This window comes from Oenanthe melanoleuca, chromosome 4 (genome assembly GCF_029582105.1).
Source record: "Oenanthe melanoleuca isolate GR-GAL-2019-014 chromosome 4, OMel1.0, whole genome shotgun sequence".
Classification (NCBI taxonomy): domain Eukaryota; kingdom Metazoa; phylum Chordata; class Aves; order Passeriformes; family Muscicapidae; genus Oenanthe; species Oenanthe melanoleuca.
In genome coordinates this window covers 32,922,395-32,942,936 of record NC_079337.1, presented here as the reverse complement: position 1 = coordinate 32,942,936, position 20,542 = coordinate 32,922,395, and the positions used below count along the sequence as shown (strand labels likewise).

At 35.5% G+C, this 20,542-nt stretch overlaps 1 protein-coding gene across 2 annotated transcripts in view; it reads left to right on the top strand.

The window, feature by feature from the left end:
• Positions 1-20,542, top strand: part of SPOCK3 (SPARC (osteonectin), cwcv and kazal like domains proteoglycan 3) — a 168,617-nt gene that overhangs the window by 68,238 nt on the left and 79,837 nt on the right. The window contains exon 4 of one of the 2 annotated variants that reach the window (XM_056490546.1): positions 3,007-3,121. The exons of the other annotated variant lie outside the window; for it this stretch is intronic. Coding sequence (XP_056346521.1) covers positions 3,007-3,121 — 115 coding nt within the window. The remainder of the gene's footprint in view (positions 1-3,006; positions 3,122-20,542) is intronic. 2 annotated transcript variants of the gene reach the window in all.

Here is a 20,542-nt window from a genome sequence, read left to right as displayed (position 1 = left end):
CAAAAGCCTCTAATTTTCATAAATACGATATTTTAGTAAGTGTTAATTGGATAAAAACTGGGATTGATACCTCTTTCATTTTGAAGACAATAGCTGTGAGGAATACATTGGTCCTGCTGGGGAATTTTGACACTTGTGATGATTTTAGTGTGATAATTGTACTTTTTCAAAGCTGCTTATTTTGGCAGAAGTGGAAAGAAACATGCATGTCATCTATGCAAGTCTGAATGAGATGGGGGAATACCAGGAATGTTTTGTTAGGGGTAGCTATGAGATGGAGTGAGGAAGTAAAGACTTAGTGCCATGTATTTCTTGATATAAATGAGTTACATACTTAGTGAAAATCTATTACATTTTTCCTGGAATAAATTTATGCATTTTCATAGTATTTTAAGATATTAGGATGACTCCTTATAAGACCAGATACACAGTCAGATGTGTCCCTGCATTGTGAGGAGAGTACATTTCTTCCCCAGCATGAAGAATTTCAGAAATTCTGGTTTTGAAAACTGTTTTTCTTGTGGTTCAGCCTTTTTTTCTCATGAAAATTATTCATATGTCAGTTCCAAGTATCAAATAAAACAGGCTCACAAGAATGGCAAGCCATTTCTGTGCTTTTGTAAATATCAAATTTTTTTTAGTCCTTTTAAAGCTGGCAAAATCACTAATGCAATCTGATGTGGATGTTGTGTACTTTATAGTGTAGGATTGACTAGAGCATCTGATATTCAAAGAGCAAAAAGATGAAGACTTACAGTGGTTTTCATGGTTTCTAGCAACATTTCTTTCTGTGTTCTTTCTTGTTTTATCCTCTGGCATGTTGTTAGTCCAGGCAGACATTTGTCCTTCAGTTAGTTCACTTTTTTGTGTTCCAAAAACATGCATTTTTTACTCTGTTATTTATCTGAGCTCTCCCTTGCTGTTTAATAAAAATGTTTCCAAGGATATACATCCTCCTCTCACTTCTGCATCAGTAAAACTTAGTTTGGTAGCTGAGAAAGTTTCATGAAAAGGTACTAGGAAAAGGGAGGTCGTGTCACACATAAGGTGAGGCAAAAACACTTGTACAGAAAGCTCATAGCTGACAGAGAACACATTCAGCAGGTCATGGAGTGATACTGTGAGTTAGTGTCAGTGGCAAGCCTGTGAGTGCTGAACGTGCTTTTGAATATAAGAATGGTCTTGTGATTTTGGCACCTATCGCTCTGCTGGCTTACTCACCTTGCTTAGTGAGTATATACCTCACCTGAGGGGATCAAAGGTTACATACAGGGTGTGATAACCACTGAGTCAGCAAATAGTGAAAGATTATATTACTTATATCAGTAAATACTGGGAGGCCTGGTTTCCATTTCATACCCATCTTCATATTGTCATAAAGACAAAGTGGGAAATTATTACCTCTTGCTTGTAGAGTTGGGTTCTGCCTGTAATGTTTTGCCAAAATGTAACATATTGCTAAAACTGTGTTTTGTGGCTAGCTAAATTTGATGGAATTGTCAAAATACACCTTCAGAGTCCTAAGAAGTTTAGAAATTAAGTAACCATTTTAGTGGGGATAGTTACATGGTCTCCCCTGTTCATCCTTTTTCCGTAAACCTGTTTTCTTCTTAGTATTAAACTCAGCTTCCTTATATAATTCCAGATTTCTGTTACTCATGGTTTTTTAAAATTTCATTAACCTATTCTATTTTACAGAAGAGTTGTCTGAAGATAAGCCATATTCCAGTATTGCTACCTTAGTGTCTCCATCAGGGAACATTCTGGGAAGAGGTACTTAGACCAGTACCTTAAATGATTACTTGTGGCTGGCATTGCATTCTGCCTGACTTAAAGCAGAGAAAGGATTTTAAATGGAATCTAGCATCAAAAGTAAATTGAAGAAGGATATGCTCTCCTTAATTTTGGCTCCAACTCTCTAACCCTCGTTCAATCTTTTTTTTTTTTTTTTAGCTGTCATTTCTTCCCATTCATATAGAATTGTTGTAATCAGATTTATTGTGGTTTACTTGTGGTGGTTTTATGGTAGTTTGCTATAGAAGTAAAAATGTGTGGAGGACGAATACATCTTTTCATATGTCTTTTGCTGCAACTAACAAAATACTTATTTTCAGTCTGCATTGAATTATTATTACATTAGTGATTTCCACCACTTTTCTGCTTTGATGATATGATGTATTTGTTTTACACAGCTGAATGTATTATTAAAAAAAACTGAAAAAGTCACTACTCAGACTATATTTAATCACACCTGGCACTACAACATCGTGTGTCAAAACTGCAACTAATGATCAGCTTGGTTCATGTTTTCCTGGGTAAATGCATGGTTAACAGGCTTAGGTTAATATACTCTGTCTGGTCACACAGAGATCTGGTTAAAAGATTAATTTTGATTGTGAAGAACAGAAGAAACATAAATTTTCCTTCAGAAAATATATATGCAAATGAGTGCTCTCAGGCACATGGTGTGGTTGTTGGGAATGTCCTTTGCAGGGCCGAGAGTTGGACTTGATGGTACTTGTGGTCCCTTGCAAATCAGAATATTCTGTGATTCTGTGAATTTATGTTTAAAGATGGAGTCACACAAATCACTCACCTGCATATTTTAGTTTACTTTTTCTTCTACTGATATCTCATCTGAGTAATAATTTCTCAGTAAATTCAGTAAATTCAGTGTTATTGTTCACCACTTGTTGATTACATTGTTCACAATGTTGATTAGGAAGAACCCAGTTGTGTGTCTTAGTAAGCACTTAAGGAAAACTGCTTTCAAGGTGGAAATACCATTATTTGGGGATTGCAGTCAGAGAGTGGAAGTTGTTAAAAGAATATAGCAGGGAGTAGTTACTTACCTAGAGAAATACAAGAGCTGTATTTTTTCTCAGTTCCTTTCAGTCCAGCACAGTACAAGCCCCTCCACATACGGGGTGGGTTTTATGTGTGGTGTTTCTTGCCTTAATTTCAAATTCTAGATAACTGTTAACGACTTTCTAAAACTCTTTTCAGCTTTAGATCCAGCTAAAGATCCATGTTTGAAGATGAAATGTAGTCGCCATAAAGTCTGTGTTGCACAGGATCAACAAACCGCAGTTTGCATTAGTCACCGAAGGCTTACGCACAGGTAAATACTTCAGAAGTTAATCCTACAGATGTTTTTGTAGTGTTCATGACTGACTTGTAAACCATAAATCCATCATACTCAATTTAATTACTTAACAACATATGAGCAGGGTGGAAGTGGACTTGAGAAGTCATTATGTACACATAATTTGATTATAATGCTTACTATTTGATTTTTTTGAACTAGAAGGTATACGTATTTAAATATTGCAAGCTGCTGGTACAAATATATTTAGGGAAATACCCACTGTGCAAGTACCAAATGAATAAAAGTATTGTGATAGTATCCTACTGCTGTACATTATTTTGACACCATCACTTCTTACATGAAGCTAGAGAACTCAAAACTGCCTGCTGAAGTGAAGGTAGCAGCTTGATACAGTGTAAGTTGTTTGAGGTTAGTGGGTTTTTTTTCCTCTCTTCTATTTCTCTTCTTCTGTGCATTCTGATTTTCTTTGCATGCTGGACTGGTTAAATGTAAGGAGAAAATATATAACAAATTCATGTATTTTTATAGCAGAAATATGAATATGAAGGACCTGAACCATACACTTAGTTGAGTCATGACTGTTGTGTGCTAAGGAGATGGACTCAAATTGCATTTTCGACTTGAGATTGTTCTTTTTTCCCACACTTCATTGTGGGAAACAGGACACAATAGAATGGCTAAATTTCAATAAATTGATTTAAATAAGTGTCTGTTAAGTGCTTTTCTCAATAGGGGCTGAAAAAAGCTGAGGAAAATGGGACTTCCTTGTTTGTTGGAAGAGCATAATTTCAAGTACAGTTTAATGAATGATACAAGGAATGTTTTTCTGAGTGTCTAGTTATGTTAAATACATTCATCTGGAGCTTTTCAAACAAACAGGGTAGTACAGAGTGAAAGGAAAAGTTTAAAATGTTTTAGATCTGCAGTTGTATTTAATTAACAAAAAAACCCCCTGTATTTGTGGAATTACACTGTTTACATTAAACAATTTCAGTGTAGAGCTAGACATTTTAGTTTGATAAGGTACTATATATGGTGCTAGACTTATTATCAGACGAAGGTAGGTAGCCTGATTTCAACTGAAGTGTCAGGAATATATGAGTGTTAACTGTGAAGAGACAACATAATTATTCAAAAGACTAAGGTATTACATGTAATGGAAAACAATGAAAATAATGACATTTCCTAGTTAAGTATACATGCAATAAGTGACTGAAAACTCTTTTAGATTAGATGAACATGCATACTCTTGTTGAATTAATAAAGCCTTCATCCCTGTATTATTCCTCTCACAGTTCTTAGTACTCTTTTAGAAAGGTAGTACTTTAAAAGACAAAACTTGCTTGAATATAATGCAGCCAATAATGGGGAACTTTGGAGTGGCAGCAACATGGTAATTGTAAAAGGCATTGTAAATCTAGTCTTGTAAGGTAGATGAAGCAATTTTCTACCTACCTGTGCTGAGCCCAGGCAGAGTTTTCTTAAGCTTAGATCTCCCTATTCCCCCAGATTACCACATACAAAGATCAATCATTTGCTTTGTCCTTCCTTTTTAAAATGGTTTTTCTTCATGTAGTTTCTGACCTTTTTGTGACGTGGTGGGAATAAAATATGAATATCATAAACACAAGCAGTCATGTCTGTTGGGTCTCTTTTCCACTGCTGATTTTCTTTGCCCAACATGTTATTCCTTCAGTTGTATCTGCAGTTTACATTTTGATTATCAGTAGGGCCATCTGTTTCTCAGAGTTCTCAAAAGACTAGTCCATTCTGTATGAGTCTTGGTAAAAATTTGATGAGAAAGCATAACTTGATTGTTGATAATAGAACCTATTTACCACTATCCATTTCTAATATATCATTTGTGTATAATCTGTTGTGAATCAACATTCATAAGATTTCATCCTAGTAATCCTTCCTTTTTGTTTAATCTGTGTGTGTGCACATGTGGAGTTCTTCTAGGATCAGATAATATGAATAATTAAGAAAAGGCAGTTGGGAATGTTTTCTGAAAAAATAGTTGAGACTTTTTTTATGAATTACTAGGAACTCTTCATAAAGAACTTGCCCATATATTTTAATTTGAACATTACTGCTGTATAAATCCATAGAAGTTCTAGATATTTTCTCAAGACTCTTGCACAGGAAAAGTAGTTTAAAGTATGTGAATTGATACAGTGGCAAAGATAATTTCCAAGAGACCATCAGGGGAGAGGAGACTTGCACACTTACAAGATAAATAAAAAGTTTATGGGCACCTTTGGTCTACTCCTGGGGAAAGAGGCATGAAATACTGTTACAGCTGAATAGATTTTTCTGTAGTGTCATCGAGTTTAAATGCTCTGATTTAGAGTTGAATCCTCTATTTACTAGAAACATCATTCCCAAGCAGCCCTATTACCTAGTCCATAATTTTCTGTTTATGAATTCTGTTACTTTCTTTAGGTAATAGCATAAACAGAGAAGTTGCTAATCAGTGAAGACTGATAATTGTATCAAATGGAGGACTCCATTTATCAATTTCTTTTGCTGTTTGTAAGAAATTAATGTGCAGGAAAAACGCATAGGCATAGACATTGTTATTCAGTCTGTGCTGTCCTAGGTGTTCTTCTCTTTACAGTACAATCTCCAAACTGTTGTAGCCCAGTTTGGATTACTGAGGGCCCTTCAGTATCACACAGTGGAGCATAGGTGGATATCCCAGCCATCTGCAAGGCTGGTAGTGATGTGATATGACAAGGTCCCAACAGGATTAATTAATGTGACAGCACACTTTAGTGATGATTCTATCTGTGCTTTCAGAAGTACTAAAATTTCTATTAGCTTGGGGATCTCAGCACTGTGATCTTGCTGCAGTGTGCTTGCATTTGCATGGTTTCAAAACCAGCTACTGTATCTCACTGTCCTTTTCATGGAGTTGTGGGTCAGGCAAGCCTATGGTTTTGCTCTTTCCTTAGTTTCCATGGCAGCTGAGATCATGGTCTCACTTCTGTCTCCTCTCAAGGCTCATTTCCTTTTCTGGTAGACTGCCAAGATGGCAAGTCCTCTTCTAGCATACTCCTGCAGGGCCACAGCACAAGAGCTTCCTTTATGTGCTGTCCTGGAAAGACTGAATAGCTTTTGGCAAAAAGATGAAATAGGTGTTTTAGATCATTGGTCATGAGAATAGTTGGAACTACCAGGACTGTGAAGACACAGGGACATGCTTAAAGGTGCAAGGTTTTTTGTTGTATCAGGTAACAGCATTTGCATCTCTGCTGGCTTTAACTGTGTTGGAAGCTGCGTGCTGTGTGCTACACACTTATCTCTGTGCTGTGAAAGATAGATAATGTACTTGAGGGGAAAACATGCAGGATATGGATATGAATGTTGTTCTCACATTATTTCAGTATGGATTGCTGTGAAAAGAGAGTATCTGCTGGCACTAGAATGCACCACAAATGGGTAATGCAGACTATGGTGTAAAATTTTCATTGATTCTTTAAAATTTGGGAAGTTGTAACTAACTTTTCCTTTTGGCTGAATGGTGTTTTGCCATCCCATTGTGCTTTCCAGTTTATCTGGTTAAGTGAAAAGGCTTTATGGGGAAAAAACCTGTAAAGGGTCTTTACATGAATTAATGAAATACTTAGGAGTATACCTTATTCAGTTACAAATACAACTTGCAATATTGCTTATGCTGGGATGTGTTGATGTGTTATGGTGAACAGGCAGGATATTCATCACACTAAGAGAAATTGTCTGCTCATCTTAGTTTCCAATCTCTTCACTCTCAGGAGATTTAGTTATTAGTATCTGCAGAACTAAGAATCTGTGGCAACCATGAGTTCACCCGTGTGAACTTGGGAAGAGGAAGGAAGTTGTGTGAGTGTTCTGCCAGAAGATAGTTGGACAGAAGGTAAAAGGGATGAGTCAGAGGAGAGGGCTGTAGGTGGTAATGGACATGTCATAATTCCCGCAATGGAATGTGTGCTTCTTGTGTATTTAGCACAGCAGGTGGTCGAGATAAATCCTTAAATCTCTAAGTGCTTCTTCTTGCCACTTTTGAGAGAGAAAAGAAAGGATATGTGCAGCCACCATTACATGCAGGAGCTCACTAAGGCCATGCAAGCTGGTAACTAACCAGGCTCAGAGAACTGGAAAAGTTAGTCCAGTGGTGACCTCTCCTAGATTTACAGGTCCTGATGATAATGTGTTAACTTTCTTTTAGGTTTGAAACATACAATTACGATATTGACACTTACTGTAATTTTCACTAAGACTGACATTCCATGAATAATGGGCTGCAGTACTAAGCAGCGTATAGGTGAAGTTCTAAGCCAGTAGGTAAGGTGCAGATGAAGAGCAGAAAAATTTGATAAAATGGGGAAGGGTTTCTACCCAGCACAGAATTTTAATGTAAGCATAACAGTAAACATGTGCCTATGGTTTCAGGTGAATTACTTTTATTGGAATCCTTTTTGTACTCCATGTTTGTCAGAAATATTTAACACTTAAAAGTGAAAGAAAAATGAGGAGATGTAGACTCTGTCTTCTTCAAGTGTTCCTCTTAGCTTTTATCTCAAATCAGCTGCAGGAGACACTTTATAAAGGAGATGAATTTGGTTGAGACTGAGTTGAGAATGAGTACAGCCCATTCCTGGAAGCTGTTGAAGACTCTTTCAACATGATTTGTCTAAAAGTTCAGAAAATTAGGAAATTGCAAAATAGTTTTGGGCCAAAAATCATGTTTCAAGTAAATCCCAGTGTCTTTGATATATTAGAACCTAGTGACTAATCTTGTACTTACTCATTGATCCTAGTGGAATCTGATAAAAACCAGTCTCTTTTTCTTCTTCTGTAAGTAGGAGAAAAGTGCTGTGTAAAATTGATTGGATACATTTAATCAGTCAATGCTTGGAGACATTGAATTGTTCAGTGCATCAAAGGTGTGTGCAGTTTTTCTAGGCAGATGTAGATCTGTCTCTTTTATGAATTCCCCACAAGACATAATGTCCACTGCCTCCACTGTGAAGGTTCTTCTGTAATCTCATAGTTTATGTGAATTGTGCAGATCAGCACAATGGCTCCCTGCTATGGCAGAAGTATCTTGCATTTGTCTCTGCCTTTGCATGGTAAGATGGAATAACAGTGTTTAAAGACCTGACCACACTTACCTGTGTCATGGTATTGAGCTCCCTATTTCTTTGGATTTTTTACCTTCTCCAATCATGTATCCTTAGTTTTCAGAGCAGAAAGCAGTAGTAACTGGCTCCCAGTAAATATTAACTAAGTCACAGATTCAGGTGATACTAGCAATTTTAAAAAAAACCTCACCCCATTTTATTAAAGTAAAGGTTAAGGTAGGAGTGGTGACTTTTTCATGGTAAAAACATTTCAGTTATGGATGTTGATCACCTGGAAAATAATGAGAGTTCACCAGTCATGAATAGAGTCACAATAAGAAAACATTTCTCTAAGTTTAAAGTAAGAAATAAAAAATCATAGCAGTTCTTCTTCTATTATAGCTCCACAAGGCAGGTTGCAGAGAACTGTCCAGACTGGACATCTGAAAGGTGCACAGCTGGGTAAAGAATTCACTCTCTAAGAATGAGTGACCTCAGAGTTCTGTGAAATGAAGTTAGATTTAGTGACAATGATTCCCTGCCCCAAAGCTATGTGGAGTAGGACCTGAATTTAGGGATTAATAAAAATTATTATTTCTGCCTATAGGTGCAGTCAGCAAGTTACAACAGTTTCACTATTAAAGTGTATTAAAGAGTGTCAGTTTATTACAGGCTCTCAGAAGCTGATAGTGGTAAAGATGTTGTGTCACCTAATCCAGTTTATTAAGATAGAGGAGTTGGATAGCTTCATAGATTTTGTGGTGGCATTTATTCTTGTTACAACTTCCTTCAGAATATTGGTTTAAAAGATGTTTTGAAGCTCATTTGATTCAAGTAATTGGTCATCTATACCATTGCCTTGGACTCTATCCTGTTTCAGTTTTCTGAAGAATGTCAAAAATCAGTCTAAGTACATTTTATATGAGGTAGATTATCTGAAATTCTTCTCTGTGTTAAAATACCTTAGTATTTTAACTTGAGGAAAATGTTCTATCTCAGCTTGGAAGTGATGGGTGTTGGGCCTTGGATGGAGCATGATGTGGATTAGCCTGGATGTGTCACAGGAGCTCAGAGTAACATTGTGAAAGAAAGCCAAAACCTCTTCTGTTTCTATTTGTGCATGGCTGAGATCGTGCTCCCAAGCAGAAAAGGTGAAGAAGTCAAAATATGTGAGAGACTTATTTGTGTCTTTATGTGAGAAAAATTCACACACATATATAATGCATACGTGTACATATGTAAGTACATACATATATATGAATGTATATGTACACATGCATATGTATTATTTTTGTTTATATTGTATGGATACCTGTATCCCAGATATCCAAAACATCATACTTTTGAACCTGAGGCATTTACTTTGCTATCACCATTCCTTTGCAACAAAGGAAAGAGGGGTTTTAATTTAGATTTTTTACCACTAAATTTCTGATTACAAAAAGGGTGTAATTGCAAATCTGTAGTTGTATTAAAGTAGTCTGAGCAATTTTGAAAATAAATCTATTAGAGCTGATATAGAGGATTTTCTCATTTGGTTAGAAAAAAAGGAAAAGAAGCAGAGAAGAAGGAACAGTATAGCTTGTAACTTTCCTGTAATTTTAGGTGATGCAGTGTTTTATTAACTAAAGAAAACCCCAACAAAATAAGCAAGTTTCGAAAAACTGAAGGAAAACAAAGGACTTGCTTTAGTGAGATTTTGTGAAAGTTGCAAACACCACTATTTAGGATGTCATCATTTCACATTATAATGCTCCTGAAGAAGGCCAGCTGGTGCAGTTAAGTCCCTTATTGGAAATTTTAGTCTGATTCATTACTGTGATTTGTAGTTGTACACAGAAACACTTAATCATTCTTATCCTCCAAGCTCTATTGAATCTACTGAAGGCTTTCTGGTTCTTTGCATAATTTGTGCTGCCAGTCTGCCAGCTTGGCAGTGTTTCAAGCTTGTTGCATTATCTATGTTTGTTTGCACAGGAAGTGATATTGCACGTAGGCTGAATTTACAGTAATTCTTTTGTAATAAGCTAATGAGCAACAGTACTTCATTCACAATATTAACATTATATAGCTTTGATTAGACCAATTATTGTGTAACTATGCCATTGTGATCATACTTGCACTCTATAAAGTACTGAAAAGGAAATTTGCTTAGCTGTAGCTTAGTTAAACTTGCTGGGAAAATAATTTGGGCTTTTATGTGCTTAAAAGATGTGAAAATTTGAATATGTTGGAGGTTTTTATATGCTATGAAATTTGATTTATTAAAATGAGGAAAATTAAGCTTCTTTTTTTACTCTCCATTTCATTGCATTGGGGTGGAAAAAGGGTGACTAACACTGTGCATCCTATATTCTGCATGTGTTGTGAAGGCCTGTTAATTCCTTGGTGAGCTTGTTTTTCCTCCATTCATGTTAGTAGGGTTTATTGGTATACAGCTAGAGGAAAGCAGGATCCTCTCATGGAATTCCTTCTCTCTCAATGTGGAGCTTTTGCTAAGGCTAGTGGAAGACACACCTGTGACAATTGTATTGTATATTGTAGTATGAGTGCTGTCCCTATCAGCCTTACTATTTATTAAGGTTGTTACTAGCCATACAGTATTTATACTTCTTGATGTCCAGCTTCAAAACTCAAAAATTGCTGTCCTTATGGAAAAAAACCCAACAACACAACTTATCCATGCCCTCGCCTCCTCAAACTGTGTCTATAAAAATTGAAAATATTAATATATTAATGTTTAGTGTTATTTTGTTTTTTTGGGTTTTTTTTAAAGTATGTAAAGCAGACTTTAAACAAAAGAGACCTAAACAGAGCCTCTGTATTTTATTTGTTAGCATAGCAGGTGTTGTCCACTATACTTCCCCATTCAAAAATGTGTGATATGCCTTTTTTAAGGAAAGTGTGGAGCCCTATGCTAGACTAAATGATATGGACTTCAGTTAATTTAATAAGTCCTGGATCTACTAATTTTCTACCTGCTCCAGCAAGAAGCTTGTTTAGCTTCTCAGTTGCCTGTAGGAGAGAGAGGGTGCACTGTATAATCAGTGCACATGATGGGCTTTTTTTTTTCTGATCATGAGAGTTCTACTTAGAAATTCTGCAATGATAATATAAATTAGAATTGTGATTTTTTTCAGGAATACGGATTTCAGCTTGCTGTATTTCTGTCTTGCTTTTGGTGGCTGAAGGCACACTCAGTTGTACCATCTCCTAAGAAGCAGTGAGTTAGGAGATTTCTGTTCATAAACTAGATAACAGGAAAGAATGTGACTAGGAAATGTGACTATTTAGGACAGCCCTGCTGATAGAGTGTACAATTTGACTAATCCTGGGGCATGTTAATATACTGTTGTGTTTGTGAAAAATGGTGTGTCAGCTTTTGTTGTGTTGCTTTAAAATGATCTTTTTCCTTACAGTATTCCTGAGAATCTACTTTAAAAGATGGGGGTTTTTTGTTAAAAAGATTAGGAAGAATGATGAAGACAGCTCTTTTAAATTACTTCTCTGCCCTTGACTGTGAAGTTGTGATTGCAGTCCACAGCAATAAGACTCACTGTGTACAACTGTAAACATTGAAATAATACAAAATTAAAAGAATAAAAGCTTTAAATATTCCTTTATTAGAAAAGATAGGCAAAGTGAATTCATAAACAGTTCACAGCCCCTTCCTAAAAATGCCTGTTAAGCCTGTGATATGTTTTTATGGTACTTTAAAATTTAGCTGTCAGAATCAGTCTTCGGTGTACTTTATTAGAAAATATTATCAATTCTAAAGTAGCTGATGCAAACATTTGTAATCAGTTAATGCTTTATTTGGAGTTTCTTTGTGGGTTGTGTTTTCAGGGGTTTGGTTTTGTTTTTTTTCTTCTTTCAATATTACTGAAATACTGTAGTACTAGGTAATATAACACAGTAGAACTTCAGGATGCTTGTATATGAAGGGTTCTTTCACAGGTTTTAAAATTTGATTTTGGTTATAATGAGGTGCCTTTATTACTACATAGCATCAGTTCTTACGCATTTCATTTTATGTGAAGGTTGTGGTTCCTAAGTTGTTTTTATAGGCTCTGAATACATCTGTTGTTTTGCTTATGTTCCAGTGGTGGGAAAAGGACAGTGTATGAAACTGAGTAGGAGTGCTGTTCAGGGAATAGAAAGCATTGTACTAATTTCTATTTATGTAAAATAATACATTTAAAGTTTCCAATGTTGAGAAATAGATTAAGTGTAGTAGCTGGAGGTGTTTGTTATCATCAAATGAAATATGTGCATATATTGCTACTTTACAGTAAAATGTATTTGCTTTTCAAAATCAGTGTACTCAGGATACTAAAGGTATATCAGGAGTCTCTCATGTTCATGTTTGTTACATGGTGAATTACATAAGGGGATTTCTGTCTGGTAGTTTTTTTATCTTTTGTTGAAAATCAAATGCTAAAACCCTTTTAATGTGTCCATATTGTCTAAGGTAGGTTTGCTTTACAAAATGCTGTAGTCTTCTACAGCAGAACAGAAATATTTTTCTTAGGTGTGTAGCTTTTGCTACAGACTACCATATCTTTTATATTAGATTCTTATTACCTGAAAAACAAGTGTCTTTTTTTTTCATTTTGTGTCAAAAACTACATACTGGAACACTTATACCACGCAAATACTTTTCCTAAAACACCTATGCGTCTTCTGTATTAGTAGTTATAATAATAATAATGATGATGATGAAAAAGTCTTATAATCACAGTACAGTTAAGGCTGGATTTAAAGCTTCCTAAATCTGTGGGATCCACTGCCTTAATTCAGGCACTATCTGTCCAGTAGTTTCAAGAGTTGTTTTGGGTTTATTGTACATGCACAGACCACCCACATGATGTGTGGCACTGTAGATTCTGTATCCAGAAATCTCTGAGAAATACTCAAATTCTGTCTAAACAGAAATCTTGAGGGAGGCAAAGAAGAGGTTGCACATGAGGAAATCTGAACTCAGAGTAGCTGTGACTCCAGTGTGTTCTAGCTCAATTCCTTTGAGGTATACTTCTTTTAAATACAGACCTTCAATGATACATTTGAACATTCAAGTGCAGGTACACTTTGGAGGTAAAATTTATATAATCATTTTATAATAATAGCATGTGTTTTTTTTCAAGATTGCAAAAGTACGAAATGTTCAGGATGTGTCCTAGTTTTATAGACTGAGTTTTGCCTGAAGTTGCAGATGCAATAGCAACAATGCTTACAGTGTATCACTTTCCTAATAGACAAAGACTTGCAATTCCTAGACTATCCCATAGAGCAATAAAAAGCAAACAAACAAAACCTCCCCAAATCAAACTAGGAAAATTACACAGAAAAATGGCATCAATTCTCTCCTGTGTTCAGGACTGCTTGTCTTCACTAACTAATGGGGTAGAAAGATCAAGAGACTGCTGAACTAGTTCATAGCACCTATGGATCAAGCCATCCAAAATTATCATCTTGGAGGATACGTATTCATCAATGCTTAATTTTTTCACTGTGATTTAAAATTATTTAGTTATTTGTGGTTTTGAGCATGACTGTGTATGGGACATAATTTTTCTGTTCTGCTTTCTAATTACTATTCTTTCTCCCTTAACTGTAGATTATTTTAGTTCAGAGTCCAAATTAACAACTGTTATAAAGTACAACCTTTTTAATCTTATAAATAATGCCTCTGGGAAAGATAGTTCACAGATAAATATACCTATGTGGGCGTTTTCTTGTCAGAGAGTTTCATATGTGTCAACATTTAAGATAATTATTGTAATTTAGGGATTACTTCATTTCTTGATCAGCTGAAGATCTGGGCACCTAAATGTTTCTGAAAACATTTGCACACTTGAGTGCATTCACCTTGCCTCTACCTTCACCATTTGCACATTAATTGCTGATGAATGTTTGTAGTACTAAGATTTGCATACTCACGAAAGCTGATGTGAAGTTTTGTTTCCTAAATTCAGCACAAATTGTGTTTCTTTTTCTGTTGGGCCTTCATGTTAAAGATAACCCCAGACATCATCTCTTCAACCCCAAACTCATTGGTGCAAGGTAGAAGCAAATAACAGGAAAGATTGTCTCTGAGAGGAGATTTAAGTTGGAAAGTAGGGTGATAAACATTAGACTCCAGGAAAGTGACATCCTGAGGTTATCAGTGATTGATTTTGCATATTTGGAGTATGCTACTCTCGTCTCTAAAAGGTATGAAGGTACAGCCAAGATCCTCTGGATGATCTTAGATATCATAAAACAAACATACATGCTAGGAAGTAGGAGGTGAGGGCTTGCTGTTCCCTTATTCATTATTACAGTGGACACTGGAGACCTTTATACTGTTGAGCTTCCTACCCACACAGTTCTTTCACAGAGAACTCACAATAGTAACATTTCTAGAGTAATTACAGTGCTTTTTTTGTACACTTCTAAGTTGTCTAGAAAACTCAATTTCTTTCATATTCTGATGTGTACTGGTATCTAGAAGTTATATGACATCATATAACTTTTCTTCAAAGTAAAAAATGCTGGAGGATCTTTTATCTACACTGCAGTATTTTTGTCATACTCTAATTCATCTCTCCTGTCTTCAAATTGTAAACCAAGATAATTTTTGATAGAATTAGTAATTGCTTGTAGAAAATTGTTCAACTGAGAAGCAAATGCAAAGGGTCATTATGAAGACCTTGGATAACTTATGCAGATGCAGTGGTTAAAAAGCAAACAAAGCAATGGAAATTTGTAAAGAATGGTAAAGAGAATAGTCTGTAAATGTGAAGAAATAGTTTTGAGTGAGGTCTCACAGTTTATTTAATAACCCTGTTTTCTATGGCCACCTTGATAAATGACACATACCAGAAACAGAAACACTTCTGAGCTGCTGAAAATAGGATCAAAGACCTAAAGAGATGTCTGGATGAAGACACTGGAAAATGGGCCTTAACTTAGAAATAATGACTATGACGAGATTTTATTTCTGTAATCATTGCACAGTTACTTTAATTTGCTCTCATAATGAAGGGAAGGGGAGAATACATGAGGCAGCAGATTCCAAACAAGTTTTAAGAACCTGTTTGATTTTGAAAGACACTACTGCCACAGAGCTCTTGGTCCACATTGTGGTTAAAAGGAAGGTTGGAAAATGTTTCTGTGAAGAGCTAGAGCCATACTCTAAGCTAGTATGCAGGTTAAGACAACTGATTTTTCTGGCATGTGACAAACCTGTTCTTTCGCAATAGAGTAGTAAGTTTTGCCTCTGGTCATGTTACTTCTAAGTTCCTTTTAGCTGTTCCATTTACTTGTTCTTTCCAGCTTTTTAGCTGATTTCTACAAGGAGGTTCTCTATTTCATTTGCAGACTGGATGCTAGTCCAATTAGAGACCACAATTTACTGTTTTTACTAACGTAATTTAGATATCAAAAGATACAGTTACTTATGTATGCCTGAATCCATAAAGACTGTAATAAAAATAAAAGTTGAGTTAAATTATGAAGTAGAGAAGGAAAAATGTCACTGGAAAAAGTAGCACTGTCTACTCTCAGGATTTTTAAACTAAAAAAAACCTCCTCTTGTGCAAACAGATGCTTTCCCAAGCAAATTATGAAATGGTTTTTTTTTGCCCCACAGTGGGGGCAGAAAGTATCTATTTCCATTTGTCATCTCTCTATAGATTATTTTTTTCTTTTTTCCTGTAACCATAGCATTTTTATCACTCTTACTGCCTTGTGATTTTGTGACCTCAAAGCTGAAATTGTGATTGGTCTTCTAAAGCAAAGTATTTGGAAATGTGTTCAGCCGTGAGGCTGAGTGGTGACTTTTTTGTTTTGCAGAGTCATGACTTTGAAGATGAAATTAGGCAGCTAAATCAGGATCGAATATTGTCTTATGGTATGCTGAGTACCAGGGGTGTCCAGCTGAGGCACCAGCAAGCTTCCTGGTTGTATGAAAATGTAGACCCTCCAGGAGTAATTAAGTGGAGGAAGAGGTGAAACCTTAGGTATCAGATTTTTCAGTTTTTCTGAAAAATTTGAAATAATTTTTTAATTACTTAGAGAAATTTCCAAATTTTGTGTGCTGCAGAAGACATCAAAGTACAGAGCCCTAAAAGCTGAACCAATTGCCTTTGTGTTACCATCCCAGAAATATTGATTATTGCTGTTTTACATTTTGTAGCATGCTTTTGTTTATTTAAGAATTTCTTCTAGTGTTTTGGTTGTAGTTTCGTTTACTTTTTTTCTCTCTTTCAGTAACTCTTCTCCATTTTTCTATATTACTTCATCACAGTACTTGGTGTTTTCACTCAGGATGGCTTATTATTTATGCAGTCATATCCAGTAAGAGATACTTTATGGTGGCTTGAATGGAGAAGAAATAGATTATATATTATCCTGTAGGTACCGTTTTATGGGACCTACATTAGAGTAATCGGGGAAGGAAGAAAAAAAAAGTAAGGAAGAGTCTATACTGTTGATGATCATTAATAGAAAAGGAAAAGCTATTAAAATTGGAACATTACTGACTACTTAGTGGCAGAAAAAGAGGTTATGTCCGGTTGTTTGCCTATCAGATTATTTTATGGAATCAAGTTGAGTTTGTTTTTTCTTATAGACATAAGGGAAAATATAGTGCCAACATAAATAATGAAAGAGAACTTCTGTCATGCTAGGCTAAATAATGTGAAATGACATTACAGTAGTTAGTAAAGCTACTTTTGGCAGTGTTATTGACAATTTGTTTTTCAGTGATACTCTGGCACACATATTTCATCATGGAGATGTCTGTTTTGTATTAAATTTTTATCTCCAAAATGATCTATTTATATGTGTGAATTATCAGACTAGAAAACCTCACACTTTAAATCTTTGATTTTCTTGCCTTGAGCAATAACACAAATAATCTTTTATGTTTTAAAAGTACCTTCATTTATAGATGGCAATGAAAGTAGCAAAGTTTTGTTTTAAACTATTTGTTTTATTTCCAATGCAGCAATAAATGTATCTATCTTTGCAGGTTTAATATGTCTATGACAAAAGCAGATTAATAAGTAAAGCAGACTATATATTATCTAAATTTTGAATATTTTCAAGCTGTAAAAAGCATCACATGCAATATATAAAAAAGCTAAATTGCTTCCTAATTGTGAAGGGAACTTTTACACCCAGTGAGTCACTGTTGAAATCCTTGGATTTGATCAGGGGTAAAAGAGTATTGCAAATCTAAACTAGCATTTAGGGAACAACAAGTGATGCTGAAAAATATGGCCACATTTTGAAGAATAAGGGCAAACACAAACAATATGCAGAATGGAGGCTGTGCAGGTGTTGCTCTTTCTTTTTGTACATTTAGCTGGTGTAATACTTTGTTGAACTGGGTTTTGTATTTTATCAGAGTTTTGCCCTCTTGTACCATGAAGTTTATCTAAACAGATGTTGAAACTCGTTTAGTGAATTTCTGTGTATTTGCCAATATGGGTGACCACAGTGTACAGATGTGTTGCACAGTGAGTGTGTAATAGAAACTTGCTGATGGTTTGGGTTTACCATGGCATGCATGGATGCCATTGCCTAGGCAGGATCTGCCCTGAGAGCTGGGTGAGGTCTGAGGAGAAACACTCCCGACCTATGACAAACTTAGCCTTCAGTAGTAAGCAAGGAGAACAAAGAAAAAGGAAAAGTTTTATGTTTTTTCAGTATAAAAGGATATCAATAGAATATGTTAGTATATTGTAACAGCTGATCCTCCATGGCTAATTGTTTGACAACCCGTTTTTACTCATTTATCGTCTTACTATACACTTGTTGCTATATGTTTTGTCTGAGCAGACCTCTACATGATAAAAGCTTGTCAGGTTGTTGACTCTATCTTCCTATTTTCTGATGTTATCAGACATAATTTATGAACTCAGAAGACATCATACTGGCAGAAAAGATGATATCAAGCTGAACAGCCTTTCTGTCTCTTTTTTGTTTGTTTTTTCTCCTCTTCCTCTCCCTCTGCAGGAGTGACAAAATCGGTGCTCTTCCATCTAAGGAGCACTTAGAAGATTACGTACAATAAGCTGACAGTTGTCTCCATGATCTAAAGGAATTTTCTCTTTCACAGACGTGCTATAGCTATTAACAAGTGCCAGAAGACAGAAGTTTTATGAGCTACTGATTCACAGACACAGATAATTCTGTTAAAAACTCATGAACTGTAAAGCAGTGCTCTTTTAGCACCTGATTAACAACATCATCTAAAAACATCACAGCCTTTATCAAAAGTGACCTAGAGTAAACACAATATCAAAACTAGTTTGAGATAGTAGTTCTTTAGTTTTAAATATCATATATATGGTACTTGTAATCCTGAGCACCATTGCGTAACACAGTTTTCTGTCTGTGTGTGCTATATCTTAGAATCTGTAACCACAGACAAGTTATCTTTATGCTTTTGAAATTATTTTTGCTGTAGAATTAAGGGCAAATAATACTAGCACTAGAATTACCAAGGCAGCTGGCCTCTTTCAAGCTTCGTTCATAGAATGGTTTGGGTTGGAAGGAACCTTAAAATCATGTAGTACAACTCCCCTGCAATGGACAGGAGTGCCTTCTACTAGACCAGGTTTCTTAAAGCTCCATCCAGCCTTGAACACTTCCAGGGACAGCCATCCACAACTTCTCTGAGCAGCCTGTTCCAGTGCCTCACCACTCTAGAGTGAGGAATTTCTATATCTGATCTAAACCTAACTAAACCTAATGTAAAGACATTACCCCTTTTCCTATTCCTACACGCCTCTGTATTGCTACTCAGCATCAGGCAGTAGATAATACATAAAGAGGTCTATTACGTGGTTTTCTTGTTTAGCAGAATTATTCTTGATTTAGATAGAGTATGAGTCCAGTTTAAAGTTGTTTAATGTAAATGGGTGTCCAGGGTAGGTAGAATTATCTTACACAGTTCGTGTAATATAGCAGTTTAAAGTAAAAAATCCCACTTTTACTGTTTAAGCAAATGAGTTGTGGTACTGGAGGAGGGGAGAGCAATAAATTAAACCTGGCAGGTTTAAGAAGCTAAGCTGTAGGTGGTGAGTGCAGCATCAACCACACAGATGGACACACTGATGAATGGAGTTAAGTACTGTACAACAGAAGCTGAAACAGGGGTTGTGTAGTTATCACTCACTCTAAAGCTGTGCTAAAGAGCAAAGAACATTAGTTAAAATGGATGGCTGCAAGATTTTGTGCCATAAAGGGACTATGAAGCAACCCTGAGTAACTTATGCAATTAAGGGATATTCAGATCCCTGAACATGAATACTTTGAATGTATTCTTTGTAGAAGCATCTTATTATTCCACACAGGTGTAATGAGGAACACAGAATTGTTAAATACAGTCTGGAGAGACATACAGTTCCTTATGTCTCTCTTTAAGTTTTTCTGTCTTGCTTCAAAGTATATTATTTAGATACCTTCTATACTGACTATTTAGGGAAAAAAACCCCACACGTATTCTTTTGAAATTGATCAATAACTGATATTTTCTACCTGTAATCCTACCTAAAGAGTTGAGTATAGAGAAGATAAATTTTAGTCATTGATAGGGTGGACATACTTTGATAATATTAAAGGAAGAAAATGGAAATCCTTCTTTCAGATATTGATTACTGTTATGCTTGTAAATGGATTTTTCCTCCTTCTTTACTGTCTTTATTTTTAAGCAGACACTGTGACATGAGGGAAGAAAGAGCTGAAAGTGTGGGCAGTAAGAGTGCAACTTGATCTTGTCAGATAATGAGAAAGATAGATTGCATGAGAATCATTCTGCAGAGTTCTGAATCTGATGAGTGGAATATAATTTTATTCTTATAGTGGTGAAAGAACATTTTTGTGGCAGCCAGTGTTTTGAGCCAATAGGAAAAGTAACTATTTTCTAGTGAAAATTATTCTGTAACTACATTCAACATAAAATAGTGAGTGTTGTAGGTCTAGACATCCTCATAGTAATATTAGTCAAAATATTGTTACTATTTGTCTGCTTTGGGTTGTATAAGTGATTATTAGTGATTTGACAGTTTCATTTGTTTTAATTTGTTTCTTTTGTGTTTATTTTTATTCACTCAACTGTGCCTTTAATTGGACTACCAAATGCAGGTTACAGAAAGCATCATATTATGCAAAACAGATTCTGAATTAATAACCTTGAATTCTCTCTCAACAGTAGATATATAATCATTGAATAATGTAAACCATTACCCTACCTTGCAGTTTTGCAATTGCTAAACATGCTGATACATAAGACTCCCATTTAAAGGATGATAATCAAATGAAATTGTTGTGCTTT